Below are 17,769 nucleotides of genomic sequence, written 5' to 3'. Positions count from 1 at the left end.
CCTCATGTCGGATTGACCAAGCTTTACACAGCAGTGGCCACTGTGACACTGACATATTTCCCCCAGTAATCTTTCACCTGGAAAATAAATCGTGTCACCTGCCGCTGTGCTCACACCATGCAGGACCAACAATAAATGCCGCTTTATTATAACACGTGTGCGTAAAATTGCATAATTGCATGGCCCAAAGCACAAGGCGATTCCTTCATGCATGTCGTTTCAAGTTCAAGTCAGTGTCCGAAGACGCATGCTCTGATCACCATGTGGAAAACTCAGATGTGTGTGTGTGTGTGTGTGTGTGTGTGTGTGTGTGTGTGTGTGTGTGTGTGTGTGTGTGTGTGTGTGTGTGTGTGTGTGTGTTTGTGTGTGCACATGGACGCACTTTGCATGATCTGCAGCTCAGACACTGGATTTTGGTTTAAGATGTTGTTCATGTGGCTAGAGCAAGCCTAGCGAGCAATAAATATGTGCACTGGCTGAGTGGCGGGTGGCAGATTTGTTCTCGCACTGACATGAAAAGAGGACTTATAATTGATGCATATGTCCCAGAACGCGTCTAATTATTAAATCTTGGTAATAAGATTATGTTTTTTTGTAAGCCTTCTCCCTCCTCCTCGCTTGCCTCGCTTGTTTCCTCCCTCTGCAGATGTTGCCTCTCAGCATCAGCTCCCTTTACCTTTGCGGCTGTCTGCAGCCACAGCTCGTCACAGTCACGCTGGAGGGGAACAGCGAAGGCAGATCTTTCTGCTGATCCCAGCACCTTCGGTTATTAAGGGAAGCACCAACACCTCCTCGATCGCTTCCCTCCTCCCTTTTTTGCCAATCGCCATCCCACGACAGCCGGAGGAAAGGAGCCGGGGAGGGGAAAGCGAGGACACACCCGCACATACTGTACCCGCTTTACACCGCGAGGATGACAACATGAGGTGGATATCATCGACTGCCCCAAATTGGATTTTTTTTTAACCTGCTCTGAAGACGGAAGGGCTGTTTGTCGCAGCTGGTTATTCACCTTCCTGTTACCGGAGTCCAGATGACTGCAGGTATGTATGTATGTAAGTAAGTATGTATGTATGTATGTATGTATGTATGTATGTATGTATGTATGTATGTATGTATGTATGTATGTATGTATGTGTATGTATGGATAAAGCAGATCTGATTGTATGTTCTAAAGTATTGGCGTTTTGTTGTTAATGCACTGATTTGCACTTCCATGTTAATCGTCAGACAATAAGCATGTATTTATGGTTTTGTTTCATTAGGATTTTATTTGTAAAACTGCTGTGAGTGGAGATGATGCAGGCAAGATATGCAGGTTTTCTCTTGGAACCTATTTCCTTCTATGGATTAATTATTTATAGATGTTTTTTAATATTTCAGAGACAGGCACCATTTCAGGACTAAAATGCCCGAACAAAACAAAACAGTTAATATGAAGCATATCATGTGTTTGTTTGGTACAGCAGTAAAGCTGATATGCATCTTGTACGTTTGTGTTTAGACTGCAGTGGTTTTCTATGATATTCTAGACAGGATGCTGTCTGTATGAATTTGGTTGCTGCCTGCTGCATTGCCATATTCATGGATTGACTGCAAAAAGGTAGTCCCACTCAATACACTGGATTTTGTCCATTGCAGTAGATCAGTGTCCAAATTTACAAGCGTCTATATGTTTTATATGCTGGTTAGCCCCCGAGTTTACCTGCATTGAAGCAATTTATATGCAAGGCAGATATCTTATTTGCATATTAATTTGCCCGAGTCAGAAGCAGCAGTGTAAGCCTCAAGTTTCCACAAAGCTGATTCAATATTGCATTGATTGCTTCTCACGACAGTCTAACTTTAAATAACTCTTATCAGATTTACTGACATTGTTTCAGAGGGTGGATTCATTGTCATCTCTTATCAGTTGTTTAAAGCATGTTACTGACATCTCTGGAGTAAATGCAGTATTAAGTGCTGAGTCATGTCTCTGGTTTACCTGACCTTGTTGTTTGTCTTTGCTCTGTCTGTCCTGCATGCAGTCGGATCCTAGGTGACATCCTGTGGCCGTCAGGTCTTTACGGTGTCGAGCCCCCTCCTTCTCCCGGCCCCTGCCTCCAGGCTGCAGGACCCCGACTCATTGAAAGGTGCAGGCCTCCTCCCCGTGCAGAATGACTGTTGCCACGGGCGACCCCTCTGACGAGGCGGCTGCTCACCCGGGGCTGGACTACGACCCGGAGGCCGACCATGAGTGCTGTGAGAGGGTGGTTATCAACATCTCAGGGCTGCGCTTTGAGACTCAACTCAAAACCCTCTCCCAGTTTCCAGAGACCCTGCTGGGGGACCCCAAAAAGAGGATGCGCTACTTTGACCCGCTGAGGAACGAGTACTTTTTCGACAGGAACAGAACCAGCTTTGACGCCATATTGTATTATTACCAATCAGGGGGCCGGCTAAGAAGGCCGGTCAACGTCACCCTTGATATTTTCTCGGAGGAGATCCGCTTCTACGAGCTTGGCGACGAGGCCATTGAGATATTCAGAGAAGACGAGGGTTTCGTCAAGGAGGAGGAGCGGCCTCTTCCTGAAAATGAATTTCAGAGACAGGTGTGGCTGCTGTTCGAGTACCCAGAGAGCTCAGGTCCTGCTAGGATTATTGCCATAATCTCTGTCATGGTCATTCTGATATCTATCGTCAGTTTCTGCTTGGAGACTCTCCCCATTTTGCGAAACGATGACGACGACAGGTCTCCAACGAAAATCTATTACCCTGAGACCAACACCACAGTCATCAGCTATACATCCACCTACTTCACTGACCCCTTCTTCATCCTGGAGACTCTCTGCATTATATGGTTCTCCTTTGAGTTTCTAGTGCGCTTCTTTGCCTGCCCCAGCAAAGCAGGCTTTTTTGGTAATATGATGAACACAATTGATGTTGTTGCTATCATCCCTTACTTCATCACTCTTGGCACAGAGCTCGCAGAAAAGCCAGATGACGGTCAAGCGGGTCAACAAGCCATGTCTTTAGCCATTCTCAGGGTCATCCGCTTAGTACGAGTGTTCAGGATTTTCAAGCTGTCACGTCACTCCAAGGGGCTTCAGATTTTGGGTCAGACGCTGAAAGCCAGCATGAGAGAACTCGGCCTGCTCATTTTCTTCCTCTTCATAGGTGTCATCCTTTTCTCAAGCGCCGTCTACTTTGCCGAAGCAGATGAGCCCGAGTCACAGTTCGAAAGCATCCCAGATGCGTTTTGGTGGGCGGTGGTGTCCATGACAACAGTTGGCTACGGTGATATGGTCCCAACTACCATCGGTGGCAAGATCGTGGGCTCCCTCTGTGCCATTGCAGGTGTGCTGACCATTGCCTTGCCCGTGCCTGTCATCGTGTCCAACTTCAACTATTTCTATCACCGTGAGACTGAAGGCGAAGAGCAGGCGCAGTACTTGCAGGTCAACGTGGCCAAAACCGATTCAGCCGAAGAGCTGAAGAAGAGCCGCAGCGGCTCCACCATCAGTAAATCGGACTATATGGAGATTCAGGAGGCAGTGAACAACAGCCGGGAGGACATTCAGGAGGAGAACCTCAAGACGGCCAACTGCACGCTGGCAAACACAAACTATGTAAATATTACAAAAATGCTCACAGACGTGTAGTCGTCGGCTATCTTCCTCTCCGTCATGGCGGGAAATGTGGAGCCGGCAATTAGACAGGACTGGTGTACAGCCTCCCACCTCACGTGTGCTTGAAAAAACAAGGCAATAGAATTCAGGATGCTGATGATGATAAACAATGAAAAAGATATATATAACTAAGACCATCCGCTCACTCTTCGCTCATCCTGTCTTCACCCCTCACAACTTGCCCTTAACAACTCCTGATAACTGTCCAACAGAGTGAAATTTAAAATGTTGCATATCTGCATGGAGTTGGCTTTGTTTTGTGTGTGTGGCTGTTTTGAAAAAAAATGACAATGCCTAAACTAAAATTGTTCCTGCTCACAACAGTAGCCAACAGTAGTGCACCAAAAGAAAAGAACAAGGGAAAAACACGGCAAGAAAAAAAAAAAGGTATTGCTTCCAAAAGAATAAAAAGCAACACAAGTCCTGCTTTAGTCCCCCATCCCTCATTTCCCAAGACACGCTGCTCTGCCATGCGCTTTCTGAAGAGCCCTACTCGCGCGCTACATATGCTGCTTCTTGGAGCCAATAAAAAACTGTCTTATGATTCACCATTTAGGAACAAGAGGATGTGTGAGCATAAAGCAAGCTCACCCCACTACTGGATGGCCTGTGTGTGACTTATGAGGAGGTTGGTGTTTAAGTACACCACGTTATTTCAAGGATGAATGACAGCCATCAGCACTTAGCTCATGGTTCGACACCTTTTTTTCCCAGCAGACATCAGTATCTGATGAATGGCTGAGAATGGCCTTGCTTTTTCACTGCTTTGGTCTTACATGTACTGTATGTATTGCAATGCAAGCTTCCCCCCCCTTCCATTCACCCAAAACTGGTCTTACTGCAGAGCTTTGAGGACAACTTGAATGTTTCTTCTTGTTTTGTTTGTTTTTCACAGTTTCACACACACAGACACGCACATACTTATTTAAATAAGGTAGGTTAACTGTGACTTAACTGATAGCCGGTAGGTAGGTGCTGTTACTAGTAAAAACATAGTCAGTAGATAATTGCATGACATTTTTATCTGAAAGAGAATTACCACTTGTTTATTGACTGCCACTTGCTTCATCACACCACTGTATATTTGTGTGTACACTGCCTTCTATAAAGATTCACAATTTTAAAAGGACGCCTGCGGGTCAAGAACCTATAGCTGTACGTTAGAGGATTTCTTAAGGAGTACCCATAAGGTCAAATCCTGCTCTTAATGTGGTGTCCTTGTCGATATTTACATTCCATGTAGAAGTCATCGCTTTAAACTATTGCCAGAAAAACCGCTGAGCTGTGATTTCAGGCGTGAACTCACACTCTAGTTTTGGACATGGATCCCAGTCGCAGATGTGATAGACTCGTAGTGCTGTCTTTTTCACAGTTTTGTCACAGGATCACGTTGTCATGATCGAAATAGCAACTTTTAGGATTCTTGTATAGAGTAATGCTTCCCCCCCGAACTGCCTTTTTATCTGGGTTTACGCTAATCTCCTAATGTTGCATGACCTCAAAAACATTCCTAGAAGCATGCATTTAAGATCATAGAAGAAACAAAACAAAAAATCTAATAATTACAATAGATATATTTATTTCATATATATATAGATATATGAGTAAAATATGTATACAGACGGGACACGTACTATACAGGACACATATACTATTATCAGAGAATAAAAAAAACTTTAAATAGCAATGTTTAAGAGAAAGCAAGAGCCTTTCCACAATGCGCAAATCATTGCCATGTTTTTAATAAAAAAAAACATTTTGAATGACAATAATGGTTGTTCTGAGCACAGTGTCAGTTTCAGATCCAAAGACACACTCTTACTAGCCATTTTAAAAGCATAATTTTCGCTTTCAGCAGACCAGACACATGAATACAAAAAATGTTGCTTTACTTAATATAAAAAAGGCTTTCTGTATTAAAGGCATCGCGTTGTTCAAAACTGTATCATCCCTAGGCAAGAGTCTTGTATCAGAAAGATTTACATTGGTGATCATTTGCTCAGAATTTAAATGGAGTCTGGCTGTCCTTTTTAGAAGTCTCTGGTGCCAGAAGCTCAATCTGTCTGTAAATGTTGGCATCGAATGTGGAGTAGCTTCTAGGATTGTGTCCAGCTGAGATTCATTCACTGTTCGCTCAACACTGCCAAGGTATCAGTTAAAGGCAGTAATGTCAATATGGGAAGGATAATTAGCAGCGTTGTGTAGCAGATATTGGCTAACCTGGGGGTACTCTGACTTCACTCCTGAGTCGCTTGCCTTTCTTCATCTTCTCACAGATGTCTTAGGTAATTAGAAAGGTGATGGATTAGGAGAAGCTGTGTAGCAAGACATGTCTACATGCATTCTGTCATGCCAGGATGTGCATCTTTATTCTTAGGGTTTCATTCTGCTCACTACAGTCTTTAACCTGCAGTAGCAAAAATGTTTTTACACCATCGCTGCCAATATGTGCTCAGGATGCCTCGTCCAACTGCCTGACATGAGGCTTCTGAAGCCCAGATCTGTGTCTGATTTCATGTCTCTTTAAAGAGACTTTCAGTAAATAAAATGGAGGAGTTATATTTGTTGCTTTTCTTAGAATAGCATAAAAGGTGGATTGAGGTCTGTAACCGAAGGTAGGACCAGATTTTGTTTAGCAATATTCCCATATTCATTTGGTGGAGAGGTCTTTGTGGACATCATGTTTTAAAAAAACGTAATGGACCTTCACAGTCCCACCAAGATCCTGTTTATCAGTTAAGTATTTTTGGAGGTGTGTTGATGAACGGCTATGTAGGAGTTTTCTGTGAGTGTGTGCTTGTGTGTGTGTGTGTGTAAGGAAGAGAGAACGACAAAGAGAACCACTGAATGTTAGTGTCTTTGCCTGGTTGTACAGCTGCATTTATGCAACAGACATTTACATCTGTATATGTGAAGAAAAAAAACACTCACAGTCTGACCAAAAATATGTGTCTATGCATGCAAATGCATTGTATCTCATTGTCGTCATTTCATTTGTTTTGAACATATGTATATGATAAATGTTACACATGCTACATTTATCTGTTATGTTTGAAATTGGGCACCTCACTGTACCTCAGCAAATTCACTGTAGCCACTCATACACTACAACATCTAACAACAACAGTTAGTTCTGCTTAAAGCACAAAGACAAGTAGAATAAAACACCTGCAGATTTAATCTGTAAATGTTTGTATTCAGTGGGAACAAAGTCAACTACGATGATGTATTGCTTTATGAGGAGCAATACATCCTCAAAAAAAGTCATCTCTCACCTGCTGAGGGTCTCACCAGCAAATCCGCTCCATGAGAAGGGTGCCCAACAGTGACTACACTGAGAAATCTATGCAGAAGATGATTATAAGCTGGTAGTTGAGAAGGTTTAAGAACATCATGTTTTACTCCGGCACCAATTACATGTTGATCCTGAGAGCTGACAGCGCTTTTGAAACGAGCCCCTCAAGCAGAAGAGACACACTTTGCAATATTCTGCTGATGTACAAACACTCACACGTTGGATGAATGTGAATGGGAGCTTTTGTTTGTTTTAAAAGCGATGTCAGCTCTTTGAGACAAAAAAGATATTCATACACATGGGAAGCAAGACGATCAATATGCAATCTGTATGCATGTGTGTGTTTGAGGTTAAACGTTTTCTTTTCGTTTGACCCCCAGAGCCTGATAGTGTGGCATCCACTGACACAATATGTACAGTTCTCCACCCCCCCCACATCATAGAGGCCTGAAAACATCCATCAACGTTGGTACAGTGGATAATGGATTTTCTTTCTATGAAATGAAATGTGAGAGAATAATGTAAATAATAACGAATGGATGAAGGAGCAAAAACCATGTACAATATACTGTATGTGAAGTCTGGATTTAAAATGTAGTATTATCTGCACTTTACAAGACAAGAAGGACAATCTAAGGACAAGAAAGACATGTGAAATAAAAAATGCATATAATCCTTCCAAATGATCATAACCCTGACGAAGTAATATCAATAATGAAGCCAATAATAATTCAACTGAAATGCTGTGTTGTCTTTTTTTTGCTTGAAATGTGCTTTTCAATGTGAAGAAGAAATGTAAATGTAAAAGGTATTTTTTCCCAAGTTTCTCCAGCCTTTTCCCTTCACATCACATTGTTGGCAGGGGTATTTAATCCAAAAATGATTTAAGGAGCTATTTTTAGCCGAAGAGCGTCTGCGCTGATGCAAAACGCCATGCATCGATCAAAGGCCTCTTTGTTGTTATTCTTAGGACATCCAGCGTCTTTGTAGCCAGGGGCTGTGTGGGAGACATTTTCAAACGCCTCCTGGTATCTTCAGCTTCATCCTCCCTTTAAGTGCACGGTATATGCTCCCTGCAGTTAAAAGAGAGCGCGGGGTGTTCTATTAATAGCCTTTTTGTTGGAGAAAGAGGAGGATGGATGTGAGCAGAGGAGGAGACGGAGAGAAAGGTGAAGAGGAAGGAAAAACATCTTAAAAAATCCTTCATAGTGAACTCTTAAAGCGGCACAAACCTGACAACCATGTGCAAGGAGCCACAATAGGAAAAATGACACTCAAAATTACTGTGTTCTTCGGGGCAAAATGTTTACTTCAGATTTTCTCCCACTGCAATTTGGCCACTATACACGCAGGTATAATGTACTGTATGTCTCTCAGGTGATGTTATACTCCTTTTTTCCGACGATAAATGTTTGCATCTGCTCTCCTGTCACATTGTACTATTTTGGAGGTAACTGCCATCTGGTGTTGTGCTGCTGTCTGCTATCTTTAGTCCGCTTATAGTTAAACCACAGCTCTGCATTGCTAGCGGGAACTCTTGGGGCCTCGGTGCTTTAGCTACATCTCTGCTGTATTCATTAATCTTGCTTTGATCCAGCGTTGCACCACTCTGCAGCTCTGTGTACTGAAACCAGTGCAGACAGGGAGAGGCAGGCGGGATGGAGAGCACAGGCCTGCTGCAGGTGGCCAACACTGCCTGTTGTGGTTGCTGTTGTTGCTGTTGTTGTTGTTTGGGTATGTGTGTGTGGGTATTAGTCAGCGAGGGAAGCATGCCCACAGGAGCACGGTTGAACAGTCAGACTGGCTTGCCCTGTGAGTACCAGCTTGTAATTAGGAGAGCGCTGTGGGACTTGTGCTAATCCAACAGGGCTGCCCTGGCACCGGACCACACCCCGTTATTAGGAGTCGTTCAGCTTTAGCTGCAACATTAGCATTAACTCCTGCCCTGATATCAGCCACCAGTCCTCACTGAGAAGCCTTGCTTCCTAAATATACTTTCATCATCAAGAGAAACTTACTTTAGCCGGGAATGGTTATAGTTGTTCAGTAAAGATTCAATTGTTGGAGATGTTCAGTTTTATTTGGGACCTTGTTTGTGCAGTGATGATGAAGGGGGTAAAAAAAGAAAAATGCATTACCGCCCTCTAGGGGTGCTGCTGCAGCAATGACACAATGTGCATCAGTTTCTACCTGATTAAGACTAAAGAAAAGTCATTTTTGTCATGAGGATATAAGTCAGTGGTGGATAAATATACTGATTCTTTACTTAAAAACACAATAACCCCAAATAATTTTTCTTAAAAATGTATATTATATTTAAAAACGATCTACTCGATAGCAAAAGTAAAAGTAGGCTTCTCATAAATGACCCCTAAGTATTGTATACTACCATATTATAAATAAATAACATAGTACTGTAGCATATTACTAATTCAAACTGTTATTTGAAAAAACAGACATGGGTATTGGGAAATGTATATCTGAAGTGTAAATACAGGCCCAAATGGTATTTTTGTGTGTGGCTACAATAATTGTTTTTCGCAATTTCTGCCCAAATTCTTAGAAATGCCTCACATTAAAATGTAATCATACAGTGTTATGCTGAATCTTTATCTGGAAATCCACAATAACTGCAGATGTCAAATAACTACAAAATGGTACTCTGAAATGTATTACAGTACAAGTATAAATGTATCTGTTCAGCAGCAAGCTCAAAATACTTGTAAGTATACCTCACTATTTATATTATTTAAGTATAGTACTTTGATGTATATCCCTTCCACCACCACCTGAAACAAAATCAATCAGGATATTCTGCACATTACTCATTGGTCTAATCTGTAGTTAAGTCTCTTCTCATGATGAGATAAGTAACCCTATCGTTGGGTTTCCAGACATAATGGCACATGTCCACACTCCCTCCAGAGTCATATAGAGGATCAATACACTTATAGATTGTGATGGCCGCATTGAGTGGGATCGAGAGCAAATACACTCTCACACATAAACACACTAGCACGCGCACACACACACACACACACACACACACACACACACACACACACACACACACACACACACACACACACACACACACACACACACACACACACACACACACACACACACACACACACACACACACACACACACACACACACACACAGCCTCCTCCCCCTGTCTGGGGGTGAAATATGGGCTGGGTTAAGGTCAGTGAGCCGTGCAACGCATCTCACAGGGGATGGTGAACCTGTTACAGCACACACTGGACAGATGCTCCTGAGCTCATAAGCGCAAACACCAAACCAGGAGACATGAAGTAATATGAAAGCCCAGCTGGTATGGAAACTGGAGAAAATCCTCTTTTACATAATGACTAAGTGGGCAGAGTAAACAAAGTGGGCAGAGTTCACAGGGGACCCAGTGATGGTCAGGCTGTTGGACTGGATAAGCGTCACTACCAGGTGTCAGTGTGGTGTGTGCACTGTATACAACGACCCTCTGACCTGAGGTGAGGAGGGCTGGATAAACACTGACACCATCCTGGTAGAAGTGAGTTTAATCTGAGTAACGGAAGCAAGTTTGCCAGTCGGTGTCACATGAGGCAACACTAAATGGAGTAAAAATAAAGCGAGTTTATGTTTAGGAGCCCTTAGCTGTTTGTGCTGAAAGGTTAGAGGGTTAGTTCAGAGGTTATCTGGTCACCTTCCAATCAGCAGGTTGTAGGTCCGATTCCAGCCCTTGGGCAAGACATGCCCCAAATTGTTTCCGATGGCCAACGGTGTATGAATGTTGACTTCCTTAAGCAGGTGGCAACTCTTAGCTCTGTATGACTGTTTGTGAAGGGGTTAATGCTTTATATCAGGAGTGTCCAAACCTTTTTCAGCGAGGGCCGCATACAGAAAAATATACGAAGGGCTGGGCCACTCCCTAGAGGTGAGGTATATTGCCTCATAAGTTCAGTTATAAGTTGGAAAAATCAATCCAATGTAGGTAAATTATTCTTATTTCTTAAAAATGCTGTTAGAAAAAAAACTGCCTAAATCACAGTTCTCTATAGGGTTTTATGTATTGTGTTAGCAGCTCATTCCTTAAAACAGAAGCTTCAGATTGCTTAAAATTAGACAACTTAGACACATGTTCTAACAAGTTTAGAACATGTTTTCAACTTTAATTGACTGAATTTATAAGAGAATTGGGCTTATTAACACTTGAATACTGTGTAATATATTTGAACATGTATATTTAAGAAGTAAGCTACAATATAAGACAAGCAGAAGTTTATTATACTTAAGTGATTATACTTTTTTTATTTGCTGAGGGCCGATTCAAAATGGTCCGCGGGCCGCATTTGGCCCCCGGCCGTAGTATGGACACCTCTGCTGTATATGTAATAGTGCTTTGAGGAGTCATAAAGACTGGAAGATGCACCTTGTAAAATGCAGTCCATTTACTATTTTGTATGGAGAGATTTATGAATGAAAGGACAACAAAACAAAAATAAACAACAACAGTCTATAAGCTAAAGATGCTGGGAATGGGTTAATGTGGTGCAGGGTATAGCCTAAGGTTATGTAAACAAAATCCACCTGCTTATAAATTGCCGTTTATACTATGTAAGTAATGGCTTTGTTCATGATGGAGGGAAACATACGTAATGGTGCTCATTCTACTCAACATTTGACTTTTAGGACTGCAAAGAAAAACAGACTCAAATTACTTTTCTTAAAACGTATTTAATGAATAATTAATGTCGTTTTGGGAACATTTTCTTGCTTGCTTACTTGCTGAGAGATAATGTTAAGTTAATTCTTGCATCTGAATGTTTTAGTATGAAGACAGTAGCCTGGAGAAGGTTAGCTTATATTAGCATGGACACTCGAACAAGGGGGAAAGAGTGAACAGGGTCTGGACTCCAGCATTGGTTGCTGGCAAAAACTAGTCGGGCATATAAAACTGCAACTTAATACTTTTTTAGCGGGCTTAAGTGGATTTTCTGAGCCTAGTAGATGTTCACTACCAATTTTTTCTTGTCTTTATGCTACGCTAAGCTAACCAGCTAACGGTGCCTGCTTCATTTTTAATGTACAGACATGAGAGTAGTGTTATTCTTCTTATTCACTCTCAGCATGAAAGCAAATAACGAATGTCTTGAAATTATTCCATTTACTATAAACACTGATATCTCAATAGAAAGTGAAAACCCAAAAGCATACTTAATGGATTGGCCTATAATTTCTAGTATTATCAATATAAAGTACTGTATAAACACCAGCAATAGGGATTTCTCACAACTGGTAACCCATTGGTGTCCCGTATTGATTGTTTAAAACTGATCTACTGTATAAGGCATTAGGGAATCATTGATTAATCAATCAATCATAAATACATTAGTTACAACATATTAAAAGGCCTTATTAGAAATTGATATAACAAAAGTCTAATTAAACTTTTTTTTTCAGGATCATTTTTCACTTTGCTTGCCATTTAAATACCAGAATAGTCACAATTTCTCCACATCTTTGAGCCCTGGCAAAGAATGCATTGCCTAGAAATGGCATGAAAACACTGCACACCATGAACATAAAACATTTATAAATAGAAGCAAGTCAGTGCACATTAAAGCTGAGATGTGAAAGCACCTGAAAGCAAAATAAAAAAAAAGCTCTAAATTGTATTTAAAATGACAGGCAGTAATGTGATTGCCAAAATAAATGGTTATGATGGATTAAAACCTTGAACCTTGAGCTTAGTAAGTTGTTAAAATAAGTCATAGGGATCATTTCTCTTTCTTTTCCTTAATGTGAACATCATTCTTGCTGCTGGCTACATCTGGTGGAGGCCATTTCTAACACACAGACCAGGGAAAGAATGTCAGGAGCTTAAAATATCCTGCGTTAGTTAATATTTTATTATCATCTAAGTCCCAGGGCCTCTCCCTCTTCTAACTCTGAGATTGTGCACAGAGCAGGAAGGGAAATCTGTGATGCCTTTACTGCATTTTGTTTTACTCCCCTCCTCTTCTCTCCAACACTATGTATTCATGTTGTGCTGCAAATAATTTGGCTACTGTCTGCTTATCAGCGCAGTAATGCATGTTTCTCTCTAGAGAGAACATTATGGTGGCTGATATGAGACACTGTCTTATCAGAACAATTAGAAGAGAGAGGAATCTTGAGGAGGAAAATGTAATCTTGATAAATCGAAGACATCCAAATGTGTCTGAATGTGCTTGATAACAATTTCAATTTAAAGTGACAAACAGAAAATCAGCTCAACAGCAGCACGAAAGCTGCGTGTGAGCGTGGTTGTGTGTCTGTGGTTAAGATGAATTTGTCCCTCAGTGATCAAAAAGCTTATTCATTATTTATGCAATGATTTCATGATGAAGAGAAGGCCTCACTGTGTGGATAGTGCAGCTTGTGCTCTTTTGCCCAAATACACACATTTAAGATGGAGGACCACCTGTGCCTGTTTGTGTGTTAGATTTATTGTGGATTAAGAAGAATTGGAGGGTGAAATCCTCTTTATTTTTGTGACACATGCATACACACAGCTGATTGGACCTCTGCATGTATAATATACAGTATCTAGTAGATACTAGATCCTGTACGATAGCTGCCCACTGCTCCTAGGATGGGTATAGATACTATCTACCCATAGGAGCAGTGGGCAGCTATCGTACAGTGACCGGCGAGCGGGGGTGGGGGGGTTTGGTGCCTTGCTCAAGGGCCCCTCGGCAGTGACCAGTAGGTGAAATTAGTCCCTGCAGACTGAGACACTGCTGCTCCCAAAGAATTGTTAAGATTAAGAAGAAAACCTGCATAAGGTGCCTTAAAGGTGAATGGGTTCATCAAAACGTAGGTCTAATTTTGTTGTTTTGGCCATCATTAATAATGACATTGATTGCCTTCAGTCACTTAAATTAAATCATATTTGCTGTTGTGTTTGGTGTGTTAGCTTTGAGAATTGCCTTTAAAAAAGAAAGGAGTATAGTTAACATAGGATTGACTGTCATCTTGTTTCCTATCATCTCATTTTAATACAATTCTTCCCAGAGCAAAATGTTATCATGCCAAATACAAATTTGTCCAAAACAGTAGGAAAAACACATATTTCCTGTAAAAAAGGCCCGATTTTGCCTTTGGGGTTTTCCCTTTCCTGTAGTGTGTGATATCGGTTTGTGTCTACAAAGGCTTTCAATCTCAAAGTTTCCTAGTAAGGGAGTTTCTCTAAATAAAAAGTCAACATCTGCAGGAGACACTGGAGCTGGTTGCCTGCTGACATAATGGGGTTCCTGGTGGATTGTTCATGTCAGTTTCAAGCAACAGGGAGGAGAGATAGTGAAGGAGGTTTAGCAGCTTGCCTTCATTTATAATTCATGTTGGATCAAAGAGAGTGAAGCAGTCGAAAACCTTGGAGGTGAACAAAGCCTAAACAACATGGAAGAAATTATGTTATATCGAGCATGTAATTACTTTTACAACATTTAATGTATTTTTTCCATCACATAAAAAAGATACATGTGATAAATGAACACACTGCTTATCAATAAACTACCCCTTTTTTTTCCGACCTATACTAAAGCGTATTAAACCAGTGCCATTACTTCTGCAATCTTAAAGGTTTATAGCAGCTCTTTTCTTCCGAAGCAGCAACCCATGCAGTCCCAGCACGGCAACAAAGGCCAACAATGCTCCACTGGATGAGGAGATAGCCTGTGTGGCAGAGCTGAATACCTGCCCGTCTGTCCCTGGCAACACGGTGGCAACCAGTGCTTTCTCAGTACCTTTGAGACACACATGCCGTGGGATCTATTTCCTGCACGTACCAATACCAATGGAAGCTACACAAGGCACAGCGCAAGTGTTTGGTGCAGAAAGATTTGATAAGCCAAGAATAAATCTAGTTCCAGCAGAAAATAGCATTTGGATGATGGTTATTGTGCAGATTTTAAAGCTGCACTCTGATAACAAGGCATATTTTGAACTCAAGAGAATGAGATTATATGAGAGGTAGAGGATGAATGCATTTTCTTTTTTAGGGATACAACTGTACCGTTTATTGCTGAATGTTGGTAAACAGCAAATAACACTTACTCATGGTTACTATAGTCCTGAGTTTAAAATGCAATATTACATTGTTGCCCTGGGATGTTTTGACCTATGGTTGTCATTGTATGTGTTGGCAAAACCAGCAATATCAAAACTGTGATTCAAGCTATGAAATTATTTGTTGGTTTCAGGAAACAACCCGATTATCTGCAGATTTAGGAGGACCATGCATTTAAAATGCCAGAGTTGGGCAGGTCAAATGTTAACCTTATCCTCCATCTTAGCGTGTGGTAATGTCATCAGTTTTAAAAGTCTTTGTTCATAAACCACAGGGTTGGACAAATTAAAATGTTGACGTGATTGTGGCACAAGGTTTTTTTAAAGTCAGAGGATTACCAATTATTTCTAATGTATCCATAGGGGGAAACTAATTGATGTACCAAATGTTGTGACCATCCAGATATAGGGATATTTCACTAGATAAGTGAACACGTTCAATTGCTGCTGGCAAAGACTCAGGGTAGGCTCCAATTTGTAAAGATGCAATCTTGAACAAAATTGGTCAGTAATCCCAGTGATGGACCAAACAACAGATGAACATGGTCAACCCAAAAGCTACACCACTTGCATCACTAAAAGTCATCGTAAACAAACTTTGTATGTCAGATACAGTATATGCCATGTTAAAGTAAAGCAAAGTATTTGTCTTTCTGATGCCTCAACCAAAAAGCATCACTGTCATGGTTGCTTGTTGTGCATTTAAACTGTCAACTCCCACTGACTTTCACGACAGGCTAAATGAACAAGAGAGAGGGCAGAGAGGTGAACGCACACACACAAAAACTGGCATGTGACCAAAGAATCCTACAAACGAGTGTGAAATGCGATAGAGAGCCCAGCAAGAACACCTGGCAGGCAGATGCAGGGATTCAGGACTTTACTACTGTAGCGCTGAGAAAAATGAGCCCTGTGCTGTACAAACAGAAGTTCACTTTCACAGTTTCTGGGTGCCTCACACTGAAGAGAGGACAAACAGACAGACAGGTGAAGGGACCAGGGTTTCTATTCTGAGATGACAAAGAACTTAGAGGTATCGAGTGACATCTACTGTCCTCATGTGAAGGTCGTGTGGATTGTGTTACCTTTGAAGTATTATTACATTATTGCACGATATTTAAAACAAAACAGGAGAGTGTCTTCTGTACAAACTCTGCAATAACACGATGTAAACAGGAAGCTCTGTGAGGATTTGGAAGTTACCCAAATTGATTGAAGCTATGTTGCTCAAAACATCTGTCTTGTTTAAGGAGTATTTAACTCTATCTGCCCTGCCTTCTGTCAAAACCTCTTGCTTTAGAGAGATTTAAAACTGCTCCTTAAGACGCTGCCATTAACTGTTTGGATATTTAATCTGAGAGGACGTGTGGGTGAGTTCGGAAAAGCTTCTTTCACCACTGGATAACAAGGTACATATAATGTAATGCTTTCTAACAGTGCTGATAGTGAAATCAAAATGTAAATACTCTGATTATTTGAAGACAAAGTAGCCGTAGTTTAGGAATTAATGTATGTTTCATTTCATTTAATCGTTTATTTGGCGGGGATAATGCACAGTAATGAACACTTAAAACATTAAAATGTATCAAGCTTAACAGTGCCAGATTTAGCTTTGAGCTCATTTCCATCCGCAGTCCCTCACATAAAACATTTAAGAAAATTACATTTTACAAACATAGCAAAAACAAAATACATGATATGCAAAAAGTGCAAGAGAGCACACACAAGTATGCTGCATTGATTTTGTATTTGTTTTAGTTGACCAAACGTTCCTAATTTCCTTGGTTGTGGATTGTCTTTTACCCAGATAATCATAATTGAAAAAAAGTTGAATTTGATGATCCTATTGATAATTCCTCACTGTTATCATGTTTGTAACCTACAGCAGGCCATATGGTGAAATGAGGAGGAGGCTCTGTAATTCGGGAGGCTTGTGCTGAGCTTGGCACGCCTGCAGCCATGGACCCTCCCCGTCCAACGGTGAGCAATGTTGATATCCAAATAGTGGGTGGTGCATGGCATTCATCCTCCCTGTGTGGGGCAGGACAGAACATGATTATTCTCACTGCTAGTGATAGGTATCCTCTATCTGTGGTCTTTGTATGCTCTAACAGAAGAAGAAGTGCGAAAAAATGCTGATGCTGTTTTTATTGAATCAGTCAATTGAAACCACGTATGATTGCAGTGTTAATGTGGTTGCAGCACTCTGATTGGTTGTGATCAGACGCCTCCTCCCCACCGCGTATAGGGTCCAAAGAGTCATGCAAGATTAGCACTTGTCTTTTGATTAGTGCGGCTGGAAACTATCCAGACATTTCAATTAAGCCTGTAGTATTTAGAACACACAGTTTATCTGTGAGGGTGATTCTCCGGGCTGATCTCCTGTGTTTTATAATCTCCTTAGTGGAGTAAAAGTCCACAGTGTCAGCTACAGGCCAAATCTTTCTCTCAAAACAATAAAGCGGAGGTGTTCGCTGATAGAGGACAGAACAAATATTGTAGTAATCCAGAATTTGTTGATAAACCAGCTGAGTACAGTCACAAAAGAACAGGTTCTGCTTGTTGTTGAGGTACTTTAATGTTTGACCCTGATGGTGGATGGTTTCCGGTTCATTTAAAGGTGAAAGGTTTCTCTGTGATAATCCTATATCTGAATTTAAAACGTGTAGGCATGAACAGGGCTTTGTGACATCAG

General features: G+C 41.2%; 1 protein-coding gene across 1 annotated transcript; it reads left to right on the top strand.

Moving 5' to 3' along the window:
• Positions 1–346: 346 nt before the first annotated feature.
• On the top strand, positions 347–7,785 carry LOC307040019 (potassium voltage-gated channel subfamily A member 2). The gene is made up of 2 exons (XM_079682511.1): positions 347–1,043; positions 2,028–7,785. Exon 2 carries the CDS (start codon positions 2,157–2,159, stop codon positions 3,639–3,641), a length of 1,485 nt encoding a protein of 494 aa, XP_079538637.1. The 5' UTR covers positions 347–1,043; positions 2,028–2,156; the 3' UTR covers positions 3,642–7,785.
• The last annotated feature ends 9,984 nt before the right edge of the window (positions 7,786–17,769 follow it).

Source organism: Notothenia rossii (genome assembly GCF_949606895.1).
Source record: "Notothenia rossii genome assembly, chromosome: 5".
NCBI classification, from domain to species: Eukaryota; Metazoa; Chordata; class Actinopteri; order Perciformes; family Nototheniidae; genus Notothenia; species Notothenia rossii.
The sequence above is the reverse complement of the archived record's forward strand: the minus strand, read 5'-3'. Positions and strand labels throughout refer to the sequence as shown.